At 47.5% G+C, this 24,444-nt stretch overlaps 1 protein-coding gene across 1 annotated transcript in view; it reads right to left on the bottom strand.

Annotated features, from left to right (window-relative positions):
* Positions 1 to 3,603: 3,603 nt before the first annotated feature.
* LOC115464407 (vomeronasal type-2 receptor 26-like) overlaps positions 3,604 to 24,444 on the bottom strand; it is a 31,516-nt gene continuing 10,675 nt past the window's right edge. The window contains exons 2-4 of the mRNA XM_030194790.1: positions 15,239 to 15,466; positions 12,852 to 12,978; positions 3,604 to 4,502 (exon numbers count right to left, since the gene is read on the bottom strand). Of these exons, the coding sequence (XP_030050650.1) occupies positions 3,604 to 4,502; positions 12,852 to 12,978; positions 15,239 to 15,466 (1,254 nt within the window). The remainder of the gene's footprint in view (positions 4,503 to 12,851; positions 12,979 to 15,238; positions 15,467 to 24,444) is intronic.

The raw sequence follows: 24,444 nt of genomic DNA, 5'->3' as shown, positions 1-24,444 counted from the left end.
CTCCCCCTTCACTTTCTTCCCAGACTTTGGCTGATTACTTTCACGATAAGGTTCACAAAATTAAACTTGAATTCGCAACCATCTCTCCTCCACCCCCGCTTCCCTTAGTCCACTCTCTCAACCCTCTTACCCCTGCCTCCTTTTCTTCCTTTTCCGAAATCACTGAAGAATAAATGTTACTTCTTCTTTCATCCTCAAAACTAACCACCTGCCCCACTGACCCTATCCCCACTCATCTACTCAACACTATCTCTCCTGCTGTCACCCCTTTCATCTGTCATATCCTCAATCTGTCACTTTCCACTGCGACTGTCCCTGATGCATTCAAACATGCCATAGTCACCCCACTCCTCAAACAACCTTCTCTGGATCCTACCTCTCCTTCCAACTATTGCCCCATCTCCCTCCTCCCTTTCTTATCCAAGATACTAGAACGTGCTGTTCACCGTCGCTGCCTCGACTTTCTTTCTTCTTAAGCTATTCTTGATCCACTCCAATCTGGCTTTCGCCCCCTTTATTCAACTGAAACAGCACTTGCTAATGTCTCCAATAATCTATTCCTGGCTAAATCCAAAGGGCTCTACTCTATCCTCATCCTTCTCGATCTTTCTGCTACTTTTGACACTGTTGATCACAGCCTACTCCTTGGCACGCTGTCCTCACTTGGATTTCAGAACTCTGCTCTTTCCTAGTTTTCTTCTTATCTCTCTCAGCGTACTTTCAGTGTATACTCTGGTGGATCCTCTTCTTCCTCTATCCCGCTCTCAGTGGGTGTACCTCAAGGATCTGTCCTAGGACCTCTCATTTTCTCCATCTATACTTCCTCCCTAGGTGCTCTGATCTCAGCCCATGGTTTTCAATATCACCTTTAAGCTGATGACTCCCAGATCTACCTCTCCACACCAGAACTCTCGGCAGAAATCCAGGCCAAGATATCTGCCTGCCTGTCTGACATTGCTGCCTGGATGTCTCACCGCCACCTGAAGCTCAATATGTCCAAAACTGAGCTCCTTATCTTCCCACCTAAACCAACCTCTCCCCTTCCCCCACTCTCTATTCTGTCGACAACATGCTCATTCTTCCTGTCTCATCTGCTTGTAACCTTAGGGTCATCTTCGACTCCTCCCTCTCCTCTACACATATTCAACAGATTGCTAAAACCTGAGCCATTACGTCAAGCTCCATCCCTGGCAGCCTTCATTAATTCCTAACTTGTCACTTGCTTGTAACCTTTATCTTGTCTTCCTCTCTTCAATAGTCCCTTTTCCCTATGTGTCCTATTTGTCTGTCCTACCCTTATCCCTTATTTGTCCTGTCTGTCTGTCCTGATTTAGATTGTAAGCTAGTTTGAACAGGGACTGTCTTTTCATCATGTTCAATTGTGAAGCGCTGCATACGACTGGTAGCGCTATAGAAATGATTTGTTGTAGTAGTAATAGTATCCCTTCCTCTCACCTAGAGATCCTATGTACCTGTCCCAAGCTTTGAATTCATAAAGAGGCCATTCTATGAATTCAACACAATTTCCATGAAGAAGTATTTTCTCAGGTTACTTCGGGATCTATCCCCTTTCATCTTCATCCTATGCGACCACATTGAGGAGCTTGTTATCAATTGAGGCTCTCCTCCTGTGCACTTATGCTGTGGAGGTATTTAAAAATCTCTATCATATCTTCCCTAAGCATCAATGGATATATGTCATCTCACCCCATCATTTTCTCTACCTTTAGTTAGCTCCTCATGAACACAGTCCTCTGAAAATTGTTAAGGGTCTACCACACCTCCATTCCTATTTGTGTTTGTCTTCTGCAGTCCTGCTCCCTGCCCTTCAGCTTTGAATACAAACCACAAGTATTTATTAAATAATTCCACCTTATCTTTATCAGCTTCTAATATTTTCTCTCTTTCACCTTTCATTCTCACAATGCCACTTTTATACTAACTCCTGCCACTAACATATCTAAAAAAAAATGTCTTGTCCCCCATTTTACTGTATTAGCTTGTTTTCCTTCAATTGTTTTCCTGACTACTTTACCAGCTTCTTTTAGCTTTTTCACATATTGTCATCTATCTTCTTCTTTTCCAGTCTCTTGTAGTCAGTGGTCTGCTGGTAAATTTTTATCAACAGGCTTTTTCCCCAGTCCACCTCTGTGCCCCCTCCCCCAAATTGCAGAGTTGGCTATACCCGGGGAGAGAGCTTGGGGGGGGGGGGGGGGGGGGCAATGCATTACTCTCTCCGGGAAAACATTTTTTAAATGCTCCCATGTTCCAATCTAATTCATGTTTAATGTGGGATAAAGTGCCATAAATAAGTAAATAAATAGATAGGAACTCTGAACGTTGAGCACCTTATTCCCATAACATGATGTCTGTTCTAGAAGCCCTTTACCAGGAGAAAAAAAAAATCTCTGCACCAGTAACAGGGTTAGGTGTCCCATTATCCAGCCCCTCCAAATGACACACTGATTACGATTTATAACAAATTACTACTCTACCTGTGAAAAGTTATTCTCTTATTATACTTCCTCTGTGTACATCCCTATGTACAAGCCTGCAACATTTAAAAAAATGTATCTTTTTTTTTTTACAGTATCCTCCTCACCTACCTATTACAGACCTTCTCCCTGCTTCCCCAAGCTGAAGGTTCCCTCCCACTCCCAGCGCATACCTGAAGGCAGGATCCCTGGTGGTCTAGTGGATTCTTCGGGACAGGAAAGATCCCCTGTCTTTTCTGTCCACTGCTGGTGTTGACCCTCCTGCAGCCGCACCTTCTTTAAAATGGTCGCCGAGACTTACAAGAAGGCCTCGCAAGACTTCAGCGAACGTCTCGCAAGGCTGCCCCTGGATGTCTCGGCAGCCATTTTTAAAGAGTGATGCGGCTGCAGGAGGGTCAACACCAGCAGTGGACAGAAAAGACAGGGGATCTTTCCTGCCCTAAAGAATACAGGTATATGCTGGGAGTCTCTGACCCTTCAGCTCGGGGGGGGGGGGGGGGAGGAAGGAGAAGCAAGCTGGCTCGCACTTCCAGAACAACCGACTTGCAAGATGCCGGCTCCAGCACACCACTGCTTGTACTTTATGAAGGCTAATCTCTTTTTCTTTCCTTTTCACCTACTACTAACATTGGTACCTTCATAAGAGATTTACTCCCTAAATGGAAAATGGGAACTGAGAATAAGAATTTTCTTTCTTTGTTTGAAGACATTTTCCCATTGATAGTTAGTTTGCCGTGGACAGCATTTTTTAAGTGCTAACCATAGCGGGGGATGGCTGCTGGGGCTTAGTGGGTTCCGGCCAATATTAATCCAGAGCCTGCATAAAACAGTTGTGCAGACTCTGGCTGAATATTGACCAGGACCCACATAACTTTTAATGTGCTTTTAATGCCACCATCCCCCTCCTAGCACCCATCTACCTCCCCACCCTCCCTTCCTCCAGAACAAAAAATATATATGCCAAACCACCCGGAAAGACACCAGACCCCAACTCTTCATCCCCCACCTCCAAATTAAATTAAAGATCCAAATCAAAGATAATTCCACAAATTTGAATTAGCATAGCTTTAACTTGCACTGAATTAAAAAAAACAAACAAACATTCATTTTAGTTGTTTTTTGTTATAGATTTCCTGCTATTCATATCAGGCCTTAATAGGATAATGCGACATTTGGACATAAAGATACATCCCAGCAGTCCAGCACTGGAAGCTTGTATGGCAAATATCTCCACTGCTACCATGTATTTTCCTCTTGTGCTCAGATATGTTGGGATAAAAGTTATCCAAACACTGCAGAACACCAGCATGCTGAAAGTAATGTACTTGGCCTCATTGAAACTCTCAGGTAAATTTCTTGATAAGAATGCAGTGATGAAGCTGATAGAAGCCAGAAATCCTAGGAAACCTAGAACACAGTAAAATGCAATCATTGACCCTTCATTACATTCAATTAGTATTGCCCCAATCTCTGATTGCATATTATAATAGGGGAATGGGGGAGCAGAAAACAACCAGATGAGACAGAGAATAAATTGAAAAAGAGAGCAGGAAAGTATTATAGTATATGAGATCCTAGAACCCATCCATTTCCGGAGCTTGCTTCCAGGCTTGGTTGCATGAAAGGCCATAACCACAGTGATGGTTTTTGCCAGAATAGATGAGAGAGAGATTGAGAAAGTCATCCCGAAGGTAGTATGACGGAGAATGCAGGTGACGGGCTCAGGACGGCCAATGAACATCAAGGAGCATAGAAAGCAGATCATAAGGGAGATGAGGAGGATATAGCTGATGTGCCGGTTATTGGCTCTCACAATAGGTGTGTCTCTGTAATGAATGAAGATTCCCAGAATGATTGCATTGATAAGAGAGAAGAAAATGCAGCTGGTAGTCAAAACTATCCCAAGAGCCTCTTCATAGGACAGGAAAATTATCAGTTTTGGTATACATGTATCTCTCTTATGATTGGGCCAGTGGTCCTCTCGACATTTCACACAGTTGTCCATATCTGAGGAAGATGAACATTGTCTCAATATCTCATAAACAGCATTGATTTTGGGATAGTGCATGATCCTTTCATTAATTCTCTATACTTCAGACTTCGGCAGATAATGTTGCTCTATAATATCCTGAAGTTTAGAATAGTGAAATAGTTTTGATGCACATTAACCAGCTACAAATCAGAATCAGTATGTATAGTATACTTACACTTTGCAAAGAATAATTTCAACTCATCTCACTAAATTAAAAAAAGCACATTTTTATTTTTGTTACATTTGTACCCTGCACTTTCCCACTCATGGCAGGCTCAATGCGGCAGGCAATGGAGGGTTAAGTGACTTGTCCAGAGTCACAAGGAGCTGCCTGTGCTGGGAATCGAACTCAGTTCCCCCGGACCAAAGTCCACCACTAGGCCACTCCTCCACTCCTTCTATTGTTTCCTGTATACCTTATCCCTTTTCTTTCTTTCTGATTTTCAGTGTTATTTACTGGTTAGTGGGCCCAAAAAGGGGGGCACGGCCATGGGAGGGTCATGGGAGGTTTGTGAGTGTTCCTTTTATATATGTGCATTATTATTCAATAAAGGGGATCCATGCCTAGTTTAGACACTGAGATTTCTAATAAGGTTTCATTGGTGTAAATGGTCATGCCTAAATGTAGCTGTAGTTCCTGGTACGGAGCCTATTATACAAAATTTTAAGCGTTGGACCTGATTCCCATGACCGCAAACCCATTTTGGGTACGCAAGTTGGAATTTACGTTTGCCTTTTTTTATAGAATATGCATAGAAAGAAGCATGGGTATTTACTGCCATTTTGAAGGAATTCACTCAAGGCATTGTGCAGTAAGAATAAATCAAACATGAGCAATAGACAATTACAGCAGTCTTCAAATAACAATACAAAGTATGGCATAGTATACTACTTAGAATGTCAAGAAAATGTGTAATAGAACATTTTAATTGACAGTGTAGGGTATAAGCAAAGATGCCACATATAGATAGGTAAGAGAGTAAGAGGTGTTAGAAAGTAAGGCGATTAATTTAAAGAAAGGTACACAAAAACTCAAGAACAGGAACACGGGAAGGAATACCGGAGGAAACTGAAAGAAGCCAAGAGAGAGATACGTCTGGCGAAAGCGCAAGTGGAAGAACTAATGGCTAGAAATGTAAGGAGGGGTGACAAAAAGTTCTTCAGGTATATTAGTGAAAGGAGAATGACTAAAAGATACTGCGAACCGCTATGTAGATAGTGATGAAGAAAAAGCAAATTTGCTAAATAGATACAGTACTTTTGTTCTGTTTTCACAGAAGAAAATCCTGGAGCAGGACCGCGATGGACTTGAAAAAGTACAAATGAAAATGGAGTGGATACAGCATCATTTACAGAAGAGAGTGTGTATGAACAACTTGTAAAGCTAAAGGTGGACAAAGCCATGGGACCGGACGGGATCCACCCCAGGATATTAAGGGAGCTCAGAGAGGTTCTGGCGGGTCCTCTTAAAGATTTGTTTAATAAATCCTTGGAGACGGGAGATGTTCCGAAAGATTGGAGAATGGTGGAGGTGGTCCCTCTTCACAAAAGTGGTGATAGGGAAGTAGCTGGAAACTACAGGCCGGTAAGCCTCACTTCGGTTATTGGAAAAGTAATGGAAGCGATGCTGAAGGAAAGGATAGTGAATTTCCTGGAAGCCAATAAGTTGCAAGATCCGAGACAACATGGTTTTACCAAAGGGGAATCGTGCCAAACGAATCTCATTGAGTTTTTTGATTGGGTGACAGGAGAATTGAATCAGGGACGAGCTATGGACGTAATCTACTTAGATTTCAGCAAAGCTTTTGACACGGTTCCCCACAGGAGGCTTTTAAATAAACTGGATGGGCTGAAGATAGGACCTAAAGTGGTGAACTGGATTAGGAACTGGTTGACGGACAGACACCAGAGGGTGGTGGTGAATGGAGTTAGCTCGGAGGGAAAGGTGAGTAGTAGAGTGCCTCAAGGATCGGTGCTGGGGCCGATTCTGTTCAATATATTTGTGAGTGACCTTGCCGAAGGGTTAGAAGGTAAAGTTTGCCTATTTGCGGATGATACTAAGATCTGTAACAGAGTGGACACCCCGGAGGGAGTGGAAAACATGAAAAGGATCTGAAGAAGCTAGAACAATGGTCTAAGGTCTGGCAATTAAAATTCAATGCGAAGAAATGCAAAGTGATGCACTTAGGGAATAGAAATCCACGGGAGACGTATGTGTTAGGTGGTGAGAGTCTGATAGGTTCGGACGGGGAGAGGGACCTTGGGGTGATAGTATCTGAGGATTTGAAGGGGACGAAACAGTGTGACAAGGCGGTGGCTGTATCTAGAAGGTTGTTGGGCTGTATAGAGAGAGGTGTGGCCAGCAGAAGAAAGGGAGTGTTGATGCCCCTGTATAAGTCGTTGGTGAGGCCCCATCTAGAGTATTGTGTTCAGTTTTGGAGGCCGTATCTTGCTAAGGATGTAAAAAGAATTGAAGCGGTGCAAAGAAAAGCTACAAGAATGGTATGGGATTTGCGTAACAAGGTGTATGAGGAGAGACTTGCTGACCTGAACATGTATACCCTGGAGGAAATGAGAAACAGGGGTGATATGATACAGACGTTCAAATATTTGAAAGGTATTAATCCGCAAACGAACCTTTTCCGGAGATACGAAGGCGGTAGAACGAGAGGACATGAAATGAGATTGAAGGGGGGCAGACTCAAGAAAAATGTCAGGAAGTATTTCTTCACAGAGAGAGTGGTGGATGCTTGGAATGCCCTCCCGCGGGAGGTGGTGGAGAGGAAAACGGTAACAGAATTCAAACATGCGTGGGATAAACATAAAGGAATCCTGTTCAGAAGGAAAGGATCCTCAGGAGCTTAACTGAGATTGGATAGCAGAGCCGGTAGTGGGAGGCGGGGCTGGAGGTTGGGAAGCGGGGATAGTGCGGGGCAGACTTATACGGTCTGTGCCAGAGCCGGTGGTGGGAGGCGGGGATAGTGCTGGGCAGACTCCTTTAGATCAGAAATAAGCAAATGTTGACAAATATCAGAATATGTAAGTGAAACACAAAAGCATTTCAATGAGTGTCTCATAGGAAGAGGATGGGGTGGATTAGATGAGAAATAAGGAGAGCTGGGTGGGTGAGAGACAGGGAGAGAAGGCTGGGTGATAAGAGGGTGACAAAGCAGTAGAATCATATGGTTTATAGTAAGCTAGAAAACCCAGAACTTTGTTAGGTCCTGTCTAGTGGGTGTCAAAGTACTTCATTGTGTTGACTTCAAAGGTCTTACGTTCCCTGATGCAGTGTTCTGGTTTTCTAAAGGTCTTTCTCAAAGACGTGACATCCTGTCATGTTTCATATGATGTCTACATAGATTATGTCTCGTCTTTAGCATCTGTCTTGTTTCTACAATCACACTTTTTGCATTGGATGAGCATATGAAGGATCCCCTAATGCTGAACGTTTTGCCCATGTGAATAACTGAGATCCTGTACTGGTATACTGCAGGGATGCATGCCATGCTCTTCTTTTTGAGCTTGTGTTGGGAGCTTGCTTTTCACTAATTTGTTTTTTTTATTGGGTGAATGTTGGATGTTCAGCAGTGGTGGGGCAAGGAATATCACTTTCAGTAGTTCATCCTCCTGGAATAGTGGCTGCAGGGGCATAGCCAGACTTCAACGGGTCCAGAGCCCGAGGTGAGGAGGCACATTTTAGCCCCCCCCCTCCATGGCGCCATTGCCCCCCCCCCACCATTGCCGACCCCGTCGCCACCGCCACCACCAACTTTGCCCCCCCTGCCGACGACCCTCTCGATCCCCCCTCCTGCCGCCAACCAGCCATCGCCTACCTTTGCTGGCAGGGGACCCCAACCCCCTTCAGCCGAGGTCCTCTTCTTTCTGCAGAAGGCTTCCTTCTGTTTCTGATCTGCAAGGCTTCCTTCTGTGAGTCTGAAACAGGATGAAGCGTTTTGCGGGAAGAAGAGGACCTCGGCTGGCGGGGGTTGGGGGTCTTCCGCCAGCAAAGGCAGGCGACGGCGGGAGGGGGGTCGAGAGGGTCGTCGGCAGGGGGGTCCAGGGCTAAATCTATGGGGGCCCAGGCCCCCCTGGCCCCACGTAGCTACACCACCGAGTGGCTGTAGATCTTTTATGGTTCTTCTCAATTTTTTTTCTAGCCCTGGAGTCTATCAGTGGCTTTCTTTTCCTTGTACTGCAATAGATTTTTCCTAGGTATTTTAAAGAGAGAATATTTTTGCAAATTATTTTCTGGCTATAGCCTTTTTGTTTGAAGGATTCAGTTGGGATTTTGAGGTGTTTATCCTTGTTTAATTTAAATGTGTGTGTGTGTTTGTACACATATGTACAGGAGGAATTTCTATGTTCCAGAAAACTCCCATATTTGCACTGAAATTAAAGAGTTAAAGTGGAAATTGAACCTGGGTCTCATAGTTCACTGTCCACCGCACCGACCAGAAGGCTACTCAATGCACTTGTATGCTGTTGTGTTAGGAATGACCATAATATCTGGAGCTGTCATAGAGCCTGGTATCTGTTGTCACTGTTGCATCTTTGGATGATGGGAGTGGGTCAGTGACCACTGTGGGCAGGGCCGGTCTTAGGCAGAGGCGACCGAGGCGGCCGCATAGGGCCCCGCGCCTAAGGGGGCCCCGCGCGGCCCACCTCAAGTCTGCCTCGCCTCTCCTATCACCGCCAATGCTCGCCTGCCCTCCATGTCCAGCGACGTGACTCTCGGGACGGTGTAAAAACCAACCGCTTAAGGTAGTACTTAGATCCGGAGGATCCCGTGGATCTGGCTTTTACAACGTCCCACTCTCCAGTCCTCGTTCTCCTGATCCTCCCTCCCTCCAGCCGTCTGAGCCCCCCCCCCCCCGACCCGCCAAACGACCCTCGTCTACCACCCGACCCGCCGGCACCTCACCTGACCCAGCATTTTTAAAAAAGCTCCAAGCGGCAGTGCCTCCTCGCGTCTGTGAAAGAAAAAAAGTCGCTTCGTCCATTGGCCGGCCTTCCCTCATGTCCCGCCCTCTGATGTAACTTCCGCATGCGGGACATGAGGGAAGGCCGGCCAATGGACGAAGCGACTTTTTTTCTTTCACAGACGCGAGGAGGCACTGCCGCTTGGAGCTTTTTTAAAAATGCTGGGTCAGGTGAGGTGCCGGCGGGGCGGGTGGTAGACGAGGGTCGTTTGGGGGGGGGGGGGCTCAGACGGCTGGAGGGAGGGGGATCAGGAGAACGAGGAGAGTCGCGACGCTGGACATGAGTGGAGGGCAGGGGGCACAGGAGGGTCGCTGGACATGGGGGGATAGCAGGGGAGGGGGGGGTCTGGAAATAGGTGGAGGGCAGGAGGCACAGAAGGGTCGCTGGACATGGGGGGATAGCAGGGGAGGGGGGCTTCTGGACATAGGTGGATGCAGGGGAGGGCAGGGGGCACAGGAGGGTCACTGGACATGGGTGGATGGCAGGGGAGGGGGCTTCTGGACATAGGTTGAGGGCAGGGGCACAGGAGGGTCGCTGGACATGGGTGGATGGCAGGGGAGGGGGTTTCTGGACATAGGTTGAGGGCAGGGGCACAGGAGGGTCGCTGGACATGGGTGGATGCCAGGGGAGGGGGTTTCTGGACATAGGTTGAGAGCAGGGGGCACAGGAGGGTCGCTGGACATGAGTGGATGGCAGGGGAGGGGGCTTCTGGACATAGGTTGAGGGCAGGGGGCACAGGAGGGTCGCTGGATATGGGTGGATGCCAGGGGAGGGGGCTTCTGGACATAAGTTGAGGGCAGGGGCACAGGAGGGTCGCTGGACATGGGTGGATGGCAGGGGAGGGGGCTTCTGGACATAGGTTGAGGGCAGGGGGCACAGGAGGGTCACTGGACATGGGTGGATGGCAGGGGAGGGGGCTTCTGGACATAGGTTGAGGGCAGGGGCACAGGAGGGTCGCTGGACATGAGTGGATGCCAGGGGAGGGGGTTTCTGGACATAGGTTGAGAGCAGGGGGCACAGGAGGGTCGCTGGACATGGGTGGATGGCAGGGGAGGGGGCTTCTGGACATAAGTTGAGGGCAGGGGGCACAGGAGGGTCGCTGGATATGGGTGGATGCCAGGGGAGGGGGCTTCTGGACATAAGTTGAGGGCAGGGGGCACAGGAGGGTCGCTGGACATGGGTGGATGGCAGGGGAGGGGGTTTCTGGACATAGGTTGAGGGCAGGGGCACAGGAGGGTTGCTGGACATGGGTGGATGGCAGGGGAGGGGGGCTTCTGGACATAGGTGGATGGCAGGGGAGGGGTTTCTGGACATGGGTAGATGGCATGGGAGGGGGGTTTCTGGACATAGGTGGATGGCAGGGGAGGGCAGAGGGGACGGGGGGGGGGGTTGCTGGACATAGATGGATGGCAGGGGGGACAGGAGGGTCGCTGGACATGGGTGGATGGAGGAGAGAGAAGAAATGCTGGACATGGATGGAGGCGAGGGAAGAGTGAGGAAGGAGATGAGGTGAGGGAAAAGGAAGAGAGGAGAAAAAGTGCAAATGGATATAGAAAATAGGCAGAAGCTGGATCCACTGGACAGTCAAGTCTGCGGAGGACCCAGCTTTTACTTACGGATGTAGGGCAAGAAATGAAGAAGAAAGGCGGAAAGTAAAGAAATAAATGGAAAGGAAGCCCTGGAAACGGAGTTAAGAGGACAGATAGCAGCACTATTGGATACTGAGCTAGCATGATCAGAAAAACAAAGTCACCAGACAACAAAGGTAGAAAAAACTATTTTATTCAGGATTTATTAATTGGAATATGTCAGTTTTTGGAAATGTGCATCTGTGATATTTTTCATGTACGTTTCAATTTTTGTAGTATTGCTGCATGCTGAGTCTGACTTCTTGAGGTAACTTTCCATTTCAGTATTTTGCCTTTATGTGTTTTTCAGGTGTGATCAAGGAAGGTGCAGTATTCTGCTAGCGTATAGTTTGAATCCCTTTTTGTTTGTTTTTTTTCACTAGGTTGTGCACTGGTGTTTTAGAGCCAGGTGTAATTACAGTTGCCTTTCCATGCCACGCATAAGGTTGTAGCTCGTTCTGTCCTTGGAATTAGTGCTGTTTATGGTTTGTTAAGGTTATGAGTGTGTTTTTGCACAAGTTTGTGTATAGTGTTTTGCAGTGGAGAGATTGTGTGTTGGCCTTACTAAGGTGGCACCAAACATCAGAAAGGGTGTAGAGCCTAAATCATGACACACTACCTCTAAAAGGGTGTTTTGTGGCTCTGCATGAGAATTGTGGTATTATGATCCCTTGCTAGCTTCATATTGTTGACGGTCTGCATTTTCCGTAAGGCTGGTGTATTGGTGTATAAGGTATTAATTGTGACAATTTGTTTTTACTTATTTTTTTTCTGTGTGTTGTCAGACAGTTATGGATGACAGACAGAGTCGGAGTCTTCTTGAGTCAGAGAGCTGTGGTATATATTTTAAAACAATTTTAATACCTTGGTGGTCTATATGTTTTTATATTGTACATTATATTTCACACATCACTTTATTTTATTGTATATCTTTTCATTTCATTTTTATTTTATTGCATATATGGGTTACAGAGTAATAGGGGAATTTGAAAGTACTGAATCTTTTCTTAATATTTTTCCTTTATTCTCCTTTGTTATGAGAATTAGAACTACTAATTGTAGTGGACTTGAACTGAATAATTTCTAGGGAGGGGAGGTTTCATGATAGCATTGTGCTTATTATTTCAATCAGTTTTTTTGTACAAGTTTAGATTCATTTGTATTTATTTGAAATTTCATAAATAAAGTTCTAAAAATGGAATAATCTTATCAATGGGGTGGAGGTAGGGGCGGGGCTACGGTGGGGCGGGGCTAGGATGGGGCCCCACCAAATTGGTCTGCATAGGGCCCCGCACTTGCTAAGACCGGCCCTGACTGTGGGATTAAGGGGGAGTCATGCCTTCATCTGTCCACTGTTAGTTGATCTGTTAGGGTGCCTTTTTCAGACTTAGCTGTGACTAGAACAAGTCTAGATACAAACATATTTCTTTTCTGCCTTGGACCATTTTTTCTGTTCCATTATAGCAGAAAAACATACAGATTAAAAACCCTCCCAAATGTCACCCAAAACACACCTCCCACATGCCCCCTTGCAATTTAGATGAACTGCAGAATAAAACGTCCCAATTCTGAGTTTTGAAAATTGTGATTTAGATGTTTTAGTGAGAAAAACGTCCATCTGCCGCTTTGTGCTGCTTTTGAGACATTTCTTTCTCTCATGAAAATGAGCACCAGAGCAAATAACCCATAGTCATCATGCCATATGATATCACTCACCACTTTGGTTTGAGATCTCTCCCTGTGGACACGGAATACAGTCGAAGCAGCAGATAGGCACACTTTGCCTTGTTAATTTTCTGAAGCCAGGAGGGCAGCTCTCACTGCATTTGGCTTGAGGAGGTGTCTAAATATTGAAAGAAAAATATGGGTAATTTGATATAACACCCTTTAAAATTTTTTTTTTATATTATTCACCTGTGATTGTTAAAATGCAGGTTTCCATTTCTGACAACGTTTGGGACAACTCCTACTTTCAAGCTTCTGGAATGTGAAATTCAGCTTGAAATGGAAATATCATGTGTACTGTACTTATTTTACAGGTTACTTTTTTATTAGTAAGAAATAGGTATGGTCAGCTCAATAAATGTCTGTTTTGTGATTCATTTCCCACTTCAGCTAGCACAGCACAATGGGCTGCTCTCTCAGGGCTCCATTTAAAGTAAATAATTTCTTCCCTATTCCTCATGAGTTGCCTGTGCAAGAGTGTAGAGAGCTGCTGCATGCACAGGGCTTTTCCCCCAATTTTTCCATGGCTCATATTTTGGCTTTTCCTCATGAAGGTCTGAAGATGGGATTAGCTCTGGCCTCCTTGAATATCCAGCTGGCATCACTTGCTTGTTTCACAAGTAAGATGCAAAATTCTTCCATAGCTGCTCACCTGGATGATGTTTATTTTTTGAAAGGAATTACTTATCTCCATCGTCCCTTGCAGATTGTTTGTATGGAATGGAATCTTAATCTGGTCCTCAGATCCTTGCAGTGTGTGCTGTTTGAACAGTTTACAAGATTTACACTTAAGGAAATTTCTATTAAAAAACAGTCTTCTGGTAGCCATTGCATTTGCCAGGAGAGTTTCTGAGTTTCAGACACTCTTGCAGGTATCCTTACTTTTTATGGAATCAGATTGGGTCAATCAATGCCAGGAAAATTTACTTCTAAAGCATACTGTGGCATTAATCAGCCCCTGAATGCCTAAGATCCCATCAGGGCAGGACAAATACCCAGCTCTTTACTTCAATCTCTAGGAGGCCAAAGGAAAGAAATCCACAGGCACACCATCAATAAAATAATATAGATCAAAGGCCTTTGGGCGAGAGAACAGAGAGTCTCACATAATGGCAGTGAGGCCACCCAGAACTGTCTCAAAATCCTCCCCCCCCTCCCCCCCCCCCCCCCCGGTCTTGTGCTCTTTTATTAAGAATGCAGTAAGTCACAAATTAACTGGTTACATCACAAATCATGGGACAGAAACTTTTGAAAAATCATTAGATAGATTATATTCTGCTTACATCTGCAAGTTCAGGGTACTTTCCAAAACTGATTGTAGTGGTCCCAGTAAAAATCTAACATTTATAGGAATGCAGAACTATCATACATTATTCCATGCATCATCTGTATGCTCAGACATCTGCATGCATCGCATTCACTTCCCTGTTGTATTTAAACATGTTTATTTCTAATAAAAATTTCCCTGCATATGGTAAAGACAGCATTTAGTAATTTTCCATCTTATTTACTATACTAACATATAACCTCTAATATTCCTCTCTATGAATGAGGGGGGAGACCATTATTTTCAAACATAACCTTAATATCACCCCTACCCTCCAATCAGATACCTTTTATCGCCCCACCATACATACCTCTGGTGTTTAACAGCACCCACCCCTCTCCCACGTATCCAACCCCCTCCACTTCATATTAAAAAAAAGCACTGTGGTGGTTGAGTGGCCCCCCTACCTCCCTTCCACCCCTCCCACACATTTCCTGGTAGTCTAGTAGTCCTCTTCCTTCTCACCAAGTCCCCCCAAAAATCTCTGGTTGTGAAAGGAGGGTTAGATTAGGTAAGGTTAGGTTGGGGCATCGTCAAGCTGTGAAGTGTTTAAATAGGGTTGGGAATGGTACACGAAGTAGTCCAGGGCATGGTGGTCAGGTTGTAGAGAGAGACGTAGGTATATCTAGTGAAGGGGGTCTTTTACTAAGGTGTGCTATCATTATATTCCTAGGAGCGTCTCAGCGTTTAGCAGCAACTGATTTGTTGCACGAGCTACAAACGCTAGTGCCCCTAAGTAAAAGACCCTGTCAGCCTTTACTTAGACAACTAAATCAGTTTGAAAATTGGCCGCCTTCTTTCTTATGACGGGTCCATTTTTGGCCATTTCTAATATCCTCTTCCAGAATAGTTCTTCTTCTCACCTTTCTCTAAACATATACAATCATGCTTTTATCAATTAAAACGTTTTTGCAAGGTCTACTACTCTGTTATTTTTGCATTGTGTAAAATTGTGATAATCCAGTTTCACAGCTGGAGTTAAAAAAAAAATATGCATGATTCAACATGGTCCAGTGCCTTCCATCATTCTCTATTGTTTCTTAAATCTGACCTGGGTGAATGTACTCTCCCATACAATTGCCTTCTCATTGATGATGAAATTCTGCCCTTGGGAAGCATAAGGATTATAACTTCCAACAATTTCACGATGCAGTACTCCATTGGGTAAATAGACGAGATTGATAATATTGTAGCCAGTATTCAGGTCTCTGTTCTCATTAAAAAAGATCTCTTCATCCAGATTGTTCTTAAAGTGGACGTTCTTCAGATAATAATGAAGCTAAAAATTAGAATTTCAATAGTAAGCTTATCTGTCAAGTTAACTGCCAAATTCAAACATATTTCTGCTCAACTTTATTATTATTATGTAATTCTATACACAGTCTACCAGATTTTAGAGACTGGATGTTGATATCTAGGTATTGGTTCAAAGAAGAGCAACCAACATGATAAAGAGGAGAGAACTCCTCTCATATCAGGAAAGGTTACAGAGGATAGAATGGAAAAGAGACAGCTGAGGGGAGATATGCTTAATACAAAATCTTGAATGGTGTAGAACGAGTAGAAGTGAATCGATTTTTTTTTACTCTTAAAAGAACAAAGACTAGAGGACACTCAACGAAGTTACATGGAAATACATTTAAAAAAATATTTTTTCACTCAAAGAACAGTTCTGGAACTCGCTGCCGGAGTATGTGGTCACAGTGGTTAGGGTATCTGGTTTAAAAAAGGTTTAGAAATGTTCCTGGAGGAAAAGTTCATAGTTTACTATTGAGACAGACATGGAAAAGCCTCTGGTTGCTCTAGGAATGGTTGCTTGGACTATTGCTACTATTTAGGTTTCTGCCAAGTACTTGTGACCTGGATTGGCCACAGGATACTGGGCTACATGGAACATTGGTCTGACCCAGTATGGCTATTCTTATGTTTTTAGGTATCATCATAGGATATGGTTTGTGCGACAAGGTGCAGAAGATCAACCTCAAATTCACTACCAAGCCACCTCTTCCTCTTCACCCTTTAACCCACTCCCTCAACCAACCAACCCAGGCCTCCATCTCTTCTTTTCCTGATATCACTGAGGAGGAAACCGCCCACCTTCTTTCCTCCTCGAAATGCACCACCTGTCCCTCTCATCCCATCCCCACTAACTTACTAAACACCATCTCTTCTACTGTCACCCCCCCCATCTGTCATATCCTCAACCTCTCTATCTCCACTGAAACTGTCCCTGACTCCTTCAAGCATGCTGTAGTCACACCACTCCTCAAAAAACCATCACTAGACCCTACCTGCCCTTCCAACTATCGCCCCATCTCCCCCCTACCCTTCCTCTCCAAAATACATGAACGCGCCGTTCACAGCCGCTGCCTTGATTTTCTCTCCTCTCATGCCATCCTTCATCCGCTTCAATCCGGTTTTTGCCCTCTACACTCGACAGAAACAACACTCACTAAAGTCTGTAATGACCTGTTCCTTGCCAAATCCAAAGGTCACTACTCCATCCTCATCCTCCTCGACCTATCCGCCGCTTTTGACACTGTCAATCATAATTTACTTCTTGCTACACTGTCCTCATTTGGGTTCCAGGGCTCTGTCCTCTCCTGGTTCTCCTCCTCTTATCTCTCCCACCGTACCTTCAGAGTACATTCTCATGGATCTTCCTCCACCCCCATCCCGCTCTCTGTTGGAGTTCCTCAGGGATCTGTCCTTGGACCCCTTCTTTTTTCAAGCTACACCTCTTCCCTGGGCTCGCTGATCTCATCTCATCATTTCCAATATCATCTTTATGCTGATGACACCCAGCTTTATCTCTCCACACCAGACATCACTGCGGAAACTCAGGCCAAAGTATCGGCCTGCTTATCCGACATTGCTGCCTGGATGTCCAACCGCCACCTGAAACTGAACATGGCCAAGACCGAGCTCATTGTCTTTCCACCCAAACCCACTTCTCCTCTCCCTCCACTCTCTATTTCAGTCGATAACACCCTCATCCTCCCTGTCTCATCTGCCCGCAACCTCGGAGTCATCTTCGACTCCTCCCTCTCTTTCTCTGCCCATATCCAGCAGACAGCCAAGGCCTGTCGCTTCTTTCTCTATAACATCAGCAAAAGTTGCCCTTTCCTCTCTGAGCACACCACCCGAACTCTCATCCACTCTCTCATTACCTCTCGACTTGACTACTGCAACCTACTCCTCACTGGCCTCCCACTTAACCATCTATCCCCCCTTCATTCCGTTCAGAACTCTGCTGTGCATCTTATCTTCCATCTAGACCTATATGTTCGTATCACCCCTCTCCTCAAGTCACTTCACTGGCTTCCGATCAGGTACCGCATACAGTTAAAGCTTCTCCTACTAACCTACAAATGCACTCAATCTGCAACCCCTCACTACCTCTCTACCCTCATCTCCCCTTACACTCCTACCCATAACCTCCGCTCATAGGACAAATCCCTCTTCTCACTACCCTTCTCCACCACCGCCAACTCCAGACGCCGCTCTTTCTGCCTCGCCTCACCCTATGCGTGGAATAAACTCCCTGAGCCCATACGCCAAGCCCCCTCCCTACCCATCTTCAAATCCTTGCTAAAAGCCCACCTCTTCAATGTCGCTTTCGGCACCTAACCATTGTACCTCTACCCAGGAAATCTAGACTGCCTCAATCTTGATTGCACTTTTTGTCCTTTAGATTGTAAGCTCCTTTGAGCAGGGACTGTCCTTCTTTGTTATTGTACAATGCTGCGCAACCCTGGTAGCACTTTAGAAATGTTAAATAGTAGTAGTAGTAGTAGTAAGTAGTGCTGCTTTTTGAAGTTGACAGCTCGAAATTGTATCAATACTTAACACAAAAGAGGACAACCACATTCCTCAAGGTCCACAACCCAGTCGGGTTCTCAACATCTCCACAATTAATATGGATGAGACTGATTTGCATGTACTGGTTCCATTGTATGCAAATAGATATTATGCATATTTGTTGTAGAAATCTTGAAAATCTGACTGGGATGTGGTCCTTGAGGAACATGGTTGAGAGCTCCTGTGAACAGAGACCATTTTGCTAGATAATTGCTGGATTTGGTATGCTTGTGAGTTATGCTAACAAAGCTACCTCTATGTAGATCCAGAAAAACTACAAAAGTATATAGACAAACATAAGATAAAATGTGCTAGACATCTATATTGCAATGCATTTTCTACTTTTCTGCGGCAATTTCTTCATTTGGGTCAGTTTTGTGCATACCATGTGTCAGGTTCTCAGGTTCAGAGCCCGCGGGGCCAGGCTCTGGAGCAAATGTGAGCCCTTGGGCTGCTAACGAGGAGCGACAGCAGCAGGCAAAACCCACCAACCAACGCTGGGCAAGCACACTGACACCGGCAGGGACTGCAGGCACCGCCCAGCGAGCCAGAACACACGGACTGGAACACTGGACTGGAATTCCCCAGACTGGAGGGCACAGGACTGGAACCCCGGACCGGAACACTGGACGGGAATCCCCCGGACTGGAATACTGGACTGGAATCCCCCGGACTGGAGGACACAGGACTGGAACACTGGACTGGAGCACACCGGACTGGTCCACACAGCTTCACCTGCACTTAGCTACTAAGCCCCCCAGGAGTTCAGCTCCTGGGTTTGAGTAGCCGGCAGGACTTACTGGACGACACAGGGACCAGGACTAGAACAAGCTGAACTGAAGTGCACCTAACTCCTAAAGTGACCAAAAGTGTTCCTAAGCCCAGCACCAACAGAAAAGCTCCTAAGCCCTCCACTAACAGCAGTGCTCCTAACAGAAACTAACAGGGGTGCCTCTACGCCCTACACTAGCAGAAGTGCAGGGAAGCCACAAGGGAAAAGGAAGGGAAGACAAATGCCAGACCTAACACTGGTGCTTCCTAAGCACCAAGCTGCAGCAGCTAAACACGGGTACTCACCCCGGTGCTTCCTAAGCACCAAGCTACAGCAGCTAAACACAGGTCACGAGGAGACAAGGCTGCGGCGATACTCTGAGAGCGTGATGTAAGGGTCAATGTCCGAAACCGGATTTTCAATGATCCTAAGGACACGTTTTCTCTCAGCTGCCGCTTCAGGGGTCTTCTTCAAAACAGGATGAGACAAAAGTTTCCCACAATACTGACGAAGAGTCATAGAAAGATCAAGCACAATGATGGAGCTGGACCCCAGCTGGGTCAGCTGGGCGGGGGTTCTTGCCGGGCTCATGGCCTTCGCAATCTGTCAGGTTCTCAGGTTCAGAGCCCGCGGGGCCGGGCTCTGGAGCAAATGTGAGCCCTTGGGCTGCTGACGAGGAGCGACAGCAGCAGGCAAAACCCACCAACCAACGCTGGGCAAGCACACCGACACCGGCAGGGACTGCAGGCACCGCCCAGTGAGCCAGAACACACGGACTGGAACACTGGACTGGAATTCCCCAGACTGGAGGGCACAGGACTGGAACCCCGGACTGGAACACTGGACGGGAATCCCCCGGATTGGAATACTGGACTGGAATCCCCCGGACTGGAGGACACAGGACTGGAACACTGGACTGGAGCACACCGGACTGGTCCACACAGCTTCACCTGCACTTAGCTACTAAGCCCCCCAGGAGTTGAGCTCCTGGGTTCGAGTAGCCGGCAGGACTTACTGGACGACACAGGGACCAGGACTAGAAAAGCTGAACTGAAGTGCACCTAACTCCTAAAGTGACCAAAAGTGTTCCTAAGCCCAGCACCAACAGAAAAGCTCCTAAGCCCTCCACTAACAGCAGTGCTCCTAACAGAAACTAACAGGGGTGCCTCTACGCCCTACACTAGCAGAAGTGCAGGGAAGCCACAAGGGAAAAGGAAGGGAAGACAAATGCCAGACCTAACACTGGTGCTTCCTAAGCACCAAGCTGCAGCAGCTAAACACGGGTACTCACCCCGGTGCTTCCTAAGCACCAAGCTACAGCAGCTAAACACAGGTCACGAGGAAAAGCGGGGAAGACACAAGGAAACAGGCAGGAAAGCCAAATACCCAAACAACAAAAGGTGCTTCCTAAGCACTTACTAACAAGGGTGCTCCCAGCACCAAACTCCAGCACTGCACCAACAGCAGTGCTACTCACCGTAACAAAAGGGAAAAACAGGGAAGTCAAACACACAAGTCACAAGTGCACACTGCACTAAACTAACCTGGACCTAAAGCAAGTAGCCAGAAGCAAACGCCACCGTTGCAAAGGCTCTGAAGGAAAGCAGGAAAGCTAAACACACAGACACCAGTGCACACTGCACTAACACTAACCTGGACCTTAGCAAAAGTAAGCAGGGAAACTAGACACAAAGTCAAAAGTGAACACTGCACCACCCTACCTAACGCAAACACCACCGTTGCAAAGGCTCTGAAGGAAACAACACCACTTCCTTATCAAGGCCCTCCCTGATGATGTCACACTCCCTAGACATAGGCAAAAGCACACTGACCCAGAGAGGCCCAACCCACACCAATGCAACACCGTGAAGCACTTGAAGCCAGTACACCCAAAGAGAGGTAGAGTTAACTCAGTCCACCCACACAGCTGTAGTAAAGTAAAACAATTAACCCCATGCTGCTGGAAGCTGCCAGCACAGAGAGACAGAGCCAGCTCAGAAAGGACAGAGAAAAGAAACAGAAGCCAGCTAAGAAGCTGACCCCCAGAAAAGAGGTAAGTTTGAGAGGGGTTCTGACCCCAATCATAATAGCACCTCCCCCCCAAGGCTCCCGTGTCCCCACGGGAGCTCCAGGTCTCAAAAGACAATTTAGGTCTCTATGGGTAGCTGTGATGAAATCTCCCAATGGGTTTCACAACATAAATCTGGGCGGCTGGGCAGGACGTGACAGGTACATCGGGAACTAGGAAACCAGAATGGCTTTGGCCGCCACGAGGCTCTTTAGAACAGCTGCTAGGCAGGATCAGAGTCTTGAATGCAACAAGTGAAGTTCTATTCAACAGGAACCATCTCCTGAAGGAGTCCACAACTTCCTTGACTTCCTGGCACTCCACTGTAGCAGCCAGAACTGGGCTAGAGCCCACACCCATCCTGGAATCTGAAGCTGGACAGGAACTCGAACAGGACTTCAGACTGGACCTTGCCTCTTGGCTGGAGCTGGAACTCAGGAGGGGTTCAACATCTTGGTTGAAGTGGGAACTCAGAGTAGACTCAGCATCTTGCCTGAGACTGCAATCTGATCCGGCCTCAGCATCTTGGCCGGAACTGCCACTCAATTCTGACTCAGCCTCTTGGCTGGACTCGGTACTCAGCATAGACTCAGCATCTCGGCTGGCACTAAAACTCGCTCCGGACTCAGCATCTTGGCTGGAACTGCCACTCAATTCGGACTCAGCATCTTGGCTGGACTCGGTACTCAGTGTAGACTCAGCATCTCGGCTGGCACTGGAACTCGATCCGGACTCAGCATCTTGGCCAGAACTGCAACTTGACCCGGACTCAGCCTCTTGACCGGGACTGCAACTTGACCCGGACTCAGCATCTTGCCTGGGACTGGAACTCCAACTTGACCTGGACTCAGCATCTTGGCCGGGACTGCAAACTTGACCCGGACTCAGCATCTTGACTGCAGTTGCATCTTGACCCGGACTCAGCATCTTGCCTGGAACTGGAACTCCAACTTGGCCCGGACTCAGCATTTTGGCCGGGACTGCAACTTGACCTGGACTCAGCATCTTGCCTGGGACTGGAACTCCAACTTGACCCGGACTCAGCATCTTGACCGGGACTGGAACTCCAACTCTCACCAGACTCAGCATCTTGACCGGGACTGTAACTCAATTCTGATTCAGCATCTCGGCTGAACTCTGCACTCGGTGCAGACTCAGCACTCATCGTGGACTTGTCATCTTGGCTGGGCTCTGCACTCGGTGTAGACTCAGCACTCATCGTGGACTCATTATCTTGGCTGGGCTCTGCACTTGGTGTAAACTCAGCACTCATCGTGGACTCAGTATCTCGGCTGGCCTCTGCACTCGGTGCAGACTCAGCACTCATCGTGGACTCATCACTCGGTGTAGACTCAGCATCCCGGCTGGGACTGCAACTCGATCCAGACTCAGCATCTTGACTGGAACTACAACTCGCTCCAGACTCCGCGTCTTGACTGGAGCTGCAACTCGCTCCAGACTCAGCGTCTTGACTGGAACTGCATCTCGCTCCAGACTCAGCGTCTTGACTGGAACTACCACTCGCTCCAGACTCAGCATCTTGACTGGAACTGCAACTCGATCCAGACTCAGCGTCTTGACTGGAACTACAACTCGATCCAGACTCAGCATCTTGACTGGAACTGCAACTCGATCCAGACTCAGCATCTTGGTTGCCACTGCAACTCGATCCAGACTCAGCATCTTGGCTGCCACTGCTGCGACTCGATCCGGACTCCGCATCTTGGCTGCCACTGCTGCAACTCGGAGTGGACACAGCATCACGGCTGGCCTCAGTACTTGGTGTAGACTCAGCCCACAGCACGGACTCAGCATCTCGGCTGGGACTGGCACTTGGTCCGGGATTACTAAGCCATCTTCTTTCAGCTTGGGCCTCAGGAGTATCCCGCAGGGCTGGATCCAAGAGGAGTTGGAAGCGGTAAAAGAACAGCTTGGTAGAGGGATCAATAGCAGAAACTGGGTTTTCTTCGAACCCAAGCCAGGCGACACGCTTCCTTTCTGCTGCAGCTTCAGGGATATCCTTCAAGGCTGGATCAGACAAAAGTGCAACTAGGTAATCCTGGAGTGTCATAAGCAGATCCAGATCAAAAATTGGGTTGGAACTGGGATCCAAACTGGTACTAGGAGGCTTGGTTTGAAGCGCCACTCGAACGGGACTCAGAGACTTGCCTGGAAGCACAGCTTGGACTGGATTCGGAGACTCAATTACCAGCCCCACTCGGACTGGAATAGGAGGCTTGCGTGGAGGCGCCACCTGGACTGGCACCGGAGGCTCGGTGAGAAGCCCCCCCTTCGGACTGGAATCGGAGGCTCGGTCAGCAGCGTCCCACGGACTGGACTCTGAAGCTTTAGTGGAAGCGCCACTTGAACTGGCATTGGAGGCTCGGTCAGAAGCATCCCTCGGACTGGACTCTGAAGCTTGGCTGGACGCGCTGCTCGGACTGGATTCAGAGGCGTGGCTGGGCGCGCTGCTTGACTTGGATTCAGAGGTTTGGCTGGGCGCGCTGCTGGGACTGGACTGGACTCCAGCTGAGCCCATAGCGTAGAATTCCCCAGACGTCTCCTCTCAGCGACAGCTTCAGGAGTATCCCACAAAGCTGTATTCAAGACAAGGCTGCGGCGATACTCTGAGAGCGTGATGTAAGGGTCAATGTCCGAAACCGGATTTTCAATGATCCTAAGGACACGTTTTCTCTCAGCTGCCGCTTCAGGGGTCTTTTTCAAAACAGGATGAGACAAAAGTTTCCCACAATACTGACGAAGAGTCATAGAAAGATCAAGCACAATGATGGAGCTGGACCCCAGCTGGGTCAGCTGGGCGGGGGTTCTTGCCGGGCTCATGGCCTTCGCAATCTGTCAGGTTCTCAGGTTCAGAGCCCGCGGGGCCGGGCTCTGGAGCAAATGTGAGCCCTTGGGCTGCTGACGAGGAGCGACAGCAGCAGGCAAAACCCACCAACCAACGCTGGGCAAGCACACCGACACCGGCAGGGACTGCAGGCACCGCCCAGTGAGCCAGAACACACGGACTGGAACACTGGACTGGAATTCCCCAGACTGGAGGGCACAGGACTGGAACCCCGGACTGGAACACTGGACGGGAATCCCCCGGATTGGAATACTGGACTGGAATCCCCCGGACTGGAGGACACAGGACTGGAACACTGGACTGGAGCACACCAGACTGGTCCACACAGCTTCACCTGCACTTAGCTACTAAGCCCCCCAGGAGTTGAGCTCCTGGGTTTGAGTAGCCGGCAGGACTTACTGGACGACACAGGGACCAGGACTAGAACAAGCTGAACTGAAGTGCACCTAACTCCTAAAGTGACCAAAAGTGTTCCTAAGCCCAGCACCAACAGAAAAGCTCCTAAGCCCTCCACTAACAGCAGTGCTCCTAACAGAAACTAACAGGGGTGCCTCTACGCCCTACACTAACAAAAGTGCAGGGAAGCCACAAGGGAAAAGGAAGGGAAGACAAATGCCAGACCTAACACTGGTGCTTCCTAAGCACCAAGCTGCAGCAGCTAAACACAGGTCACGAGGAAAAGCAGGGAAG

This window comes from Microcaecilia unicolor, chromosome 3, assembly GCF_901765095.1.
Source record: "Microcaecilia unicolor chromosome 3, aMicUni1.1, whole genome shotgun sequence".
Classification (NCBI taxonomy): Eukaryota; Metazoa; Chordata; class Amphibia; order Gymnophiona; family Siphonopidae; genus Microcaecilia; species Microcaecilia unicolor.
This window is presented reverse-complemented; position numbering and strand designations above follow the sequence as displayed.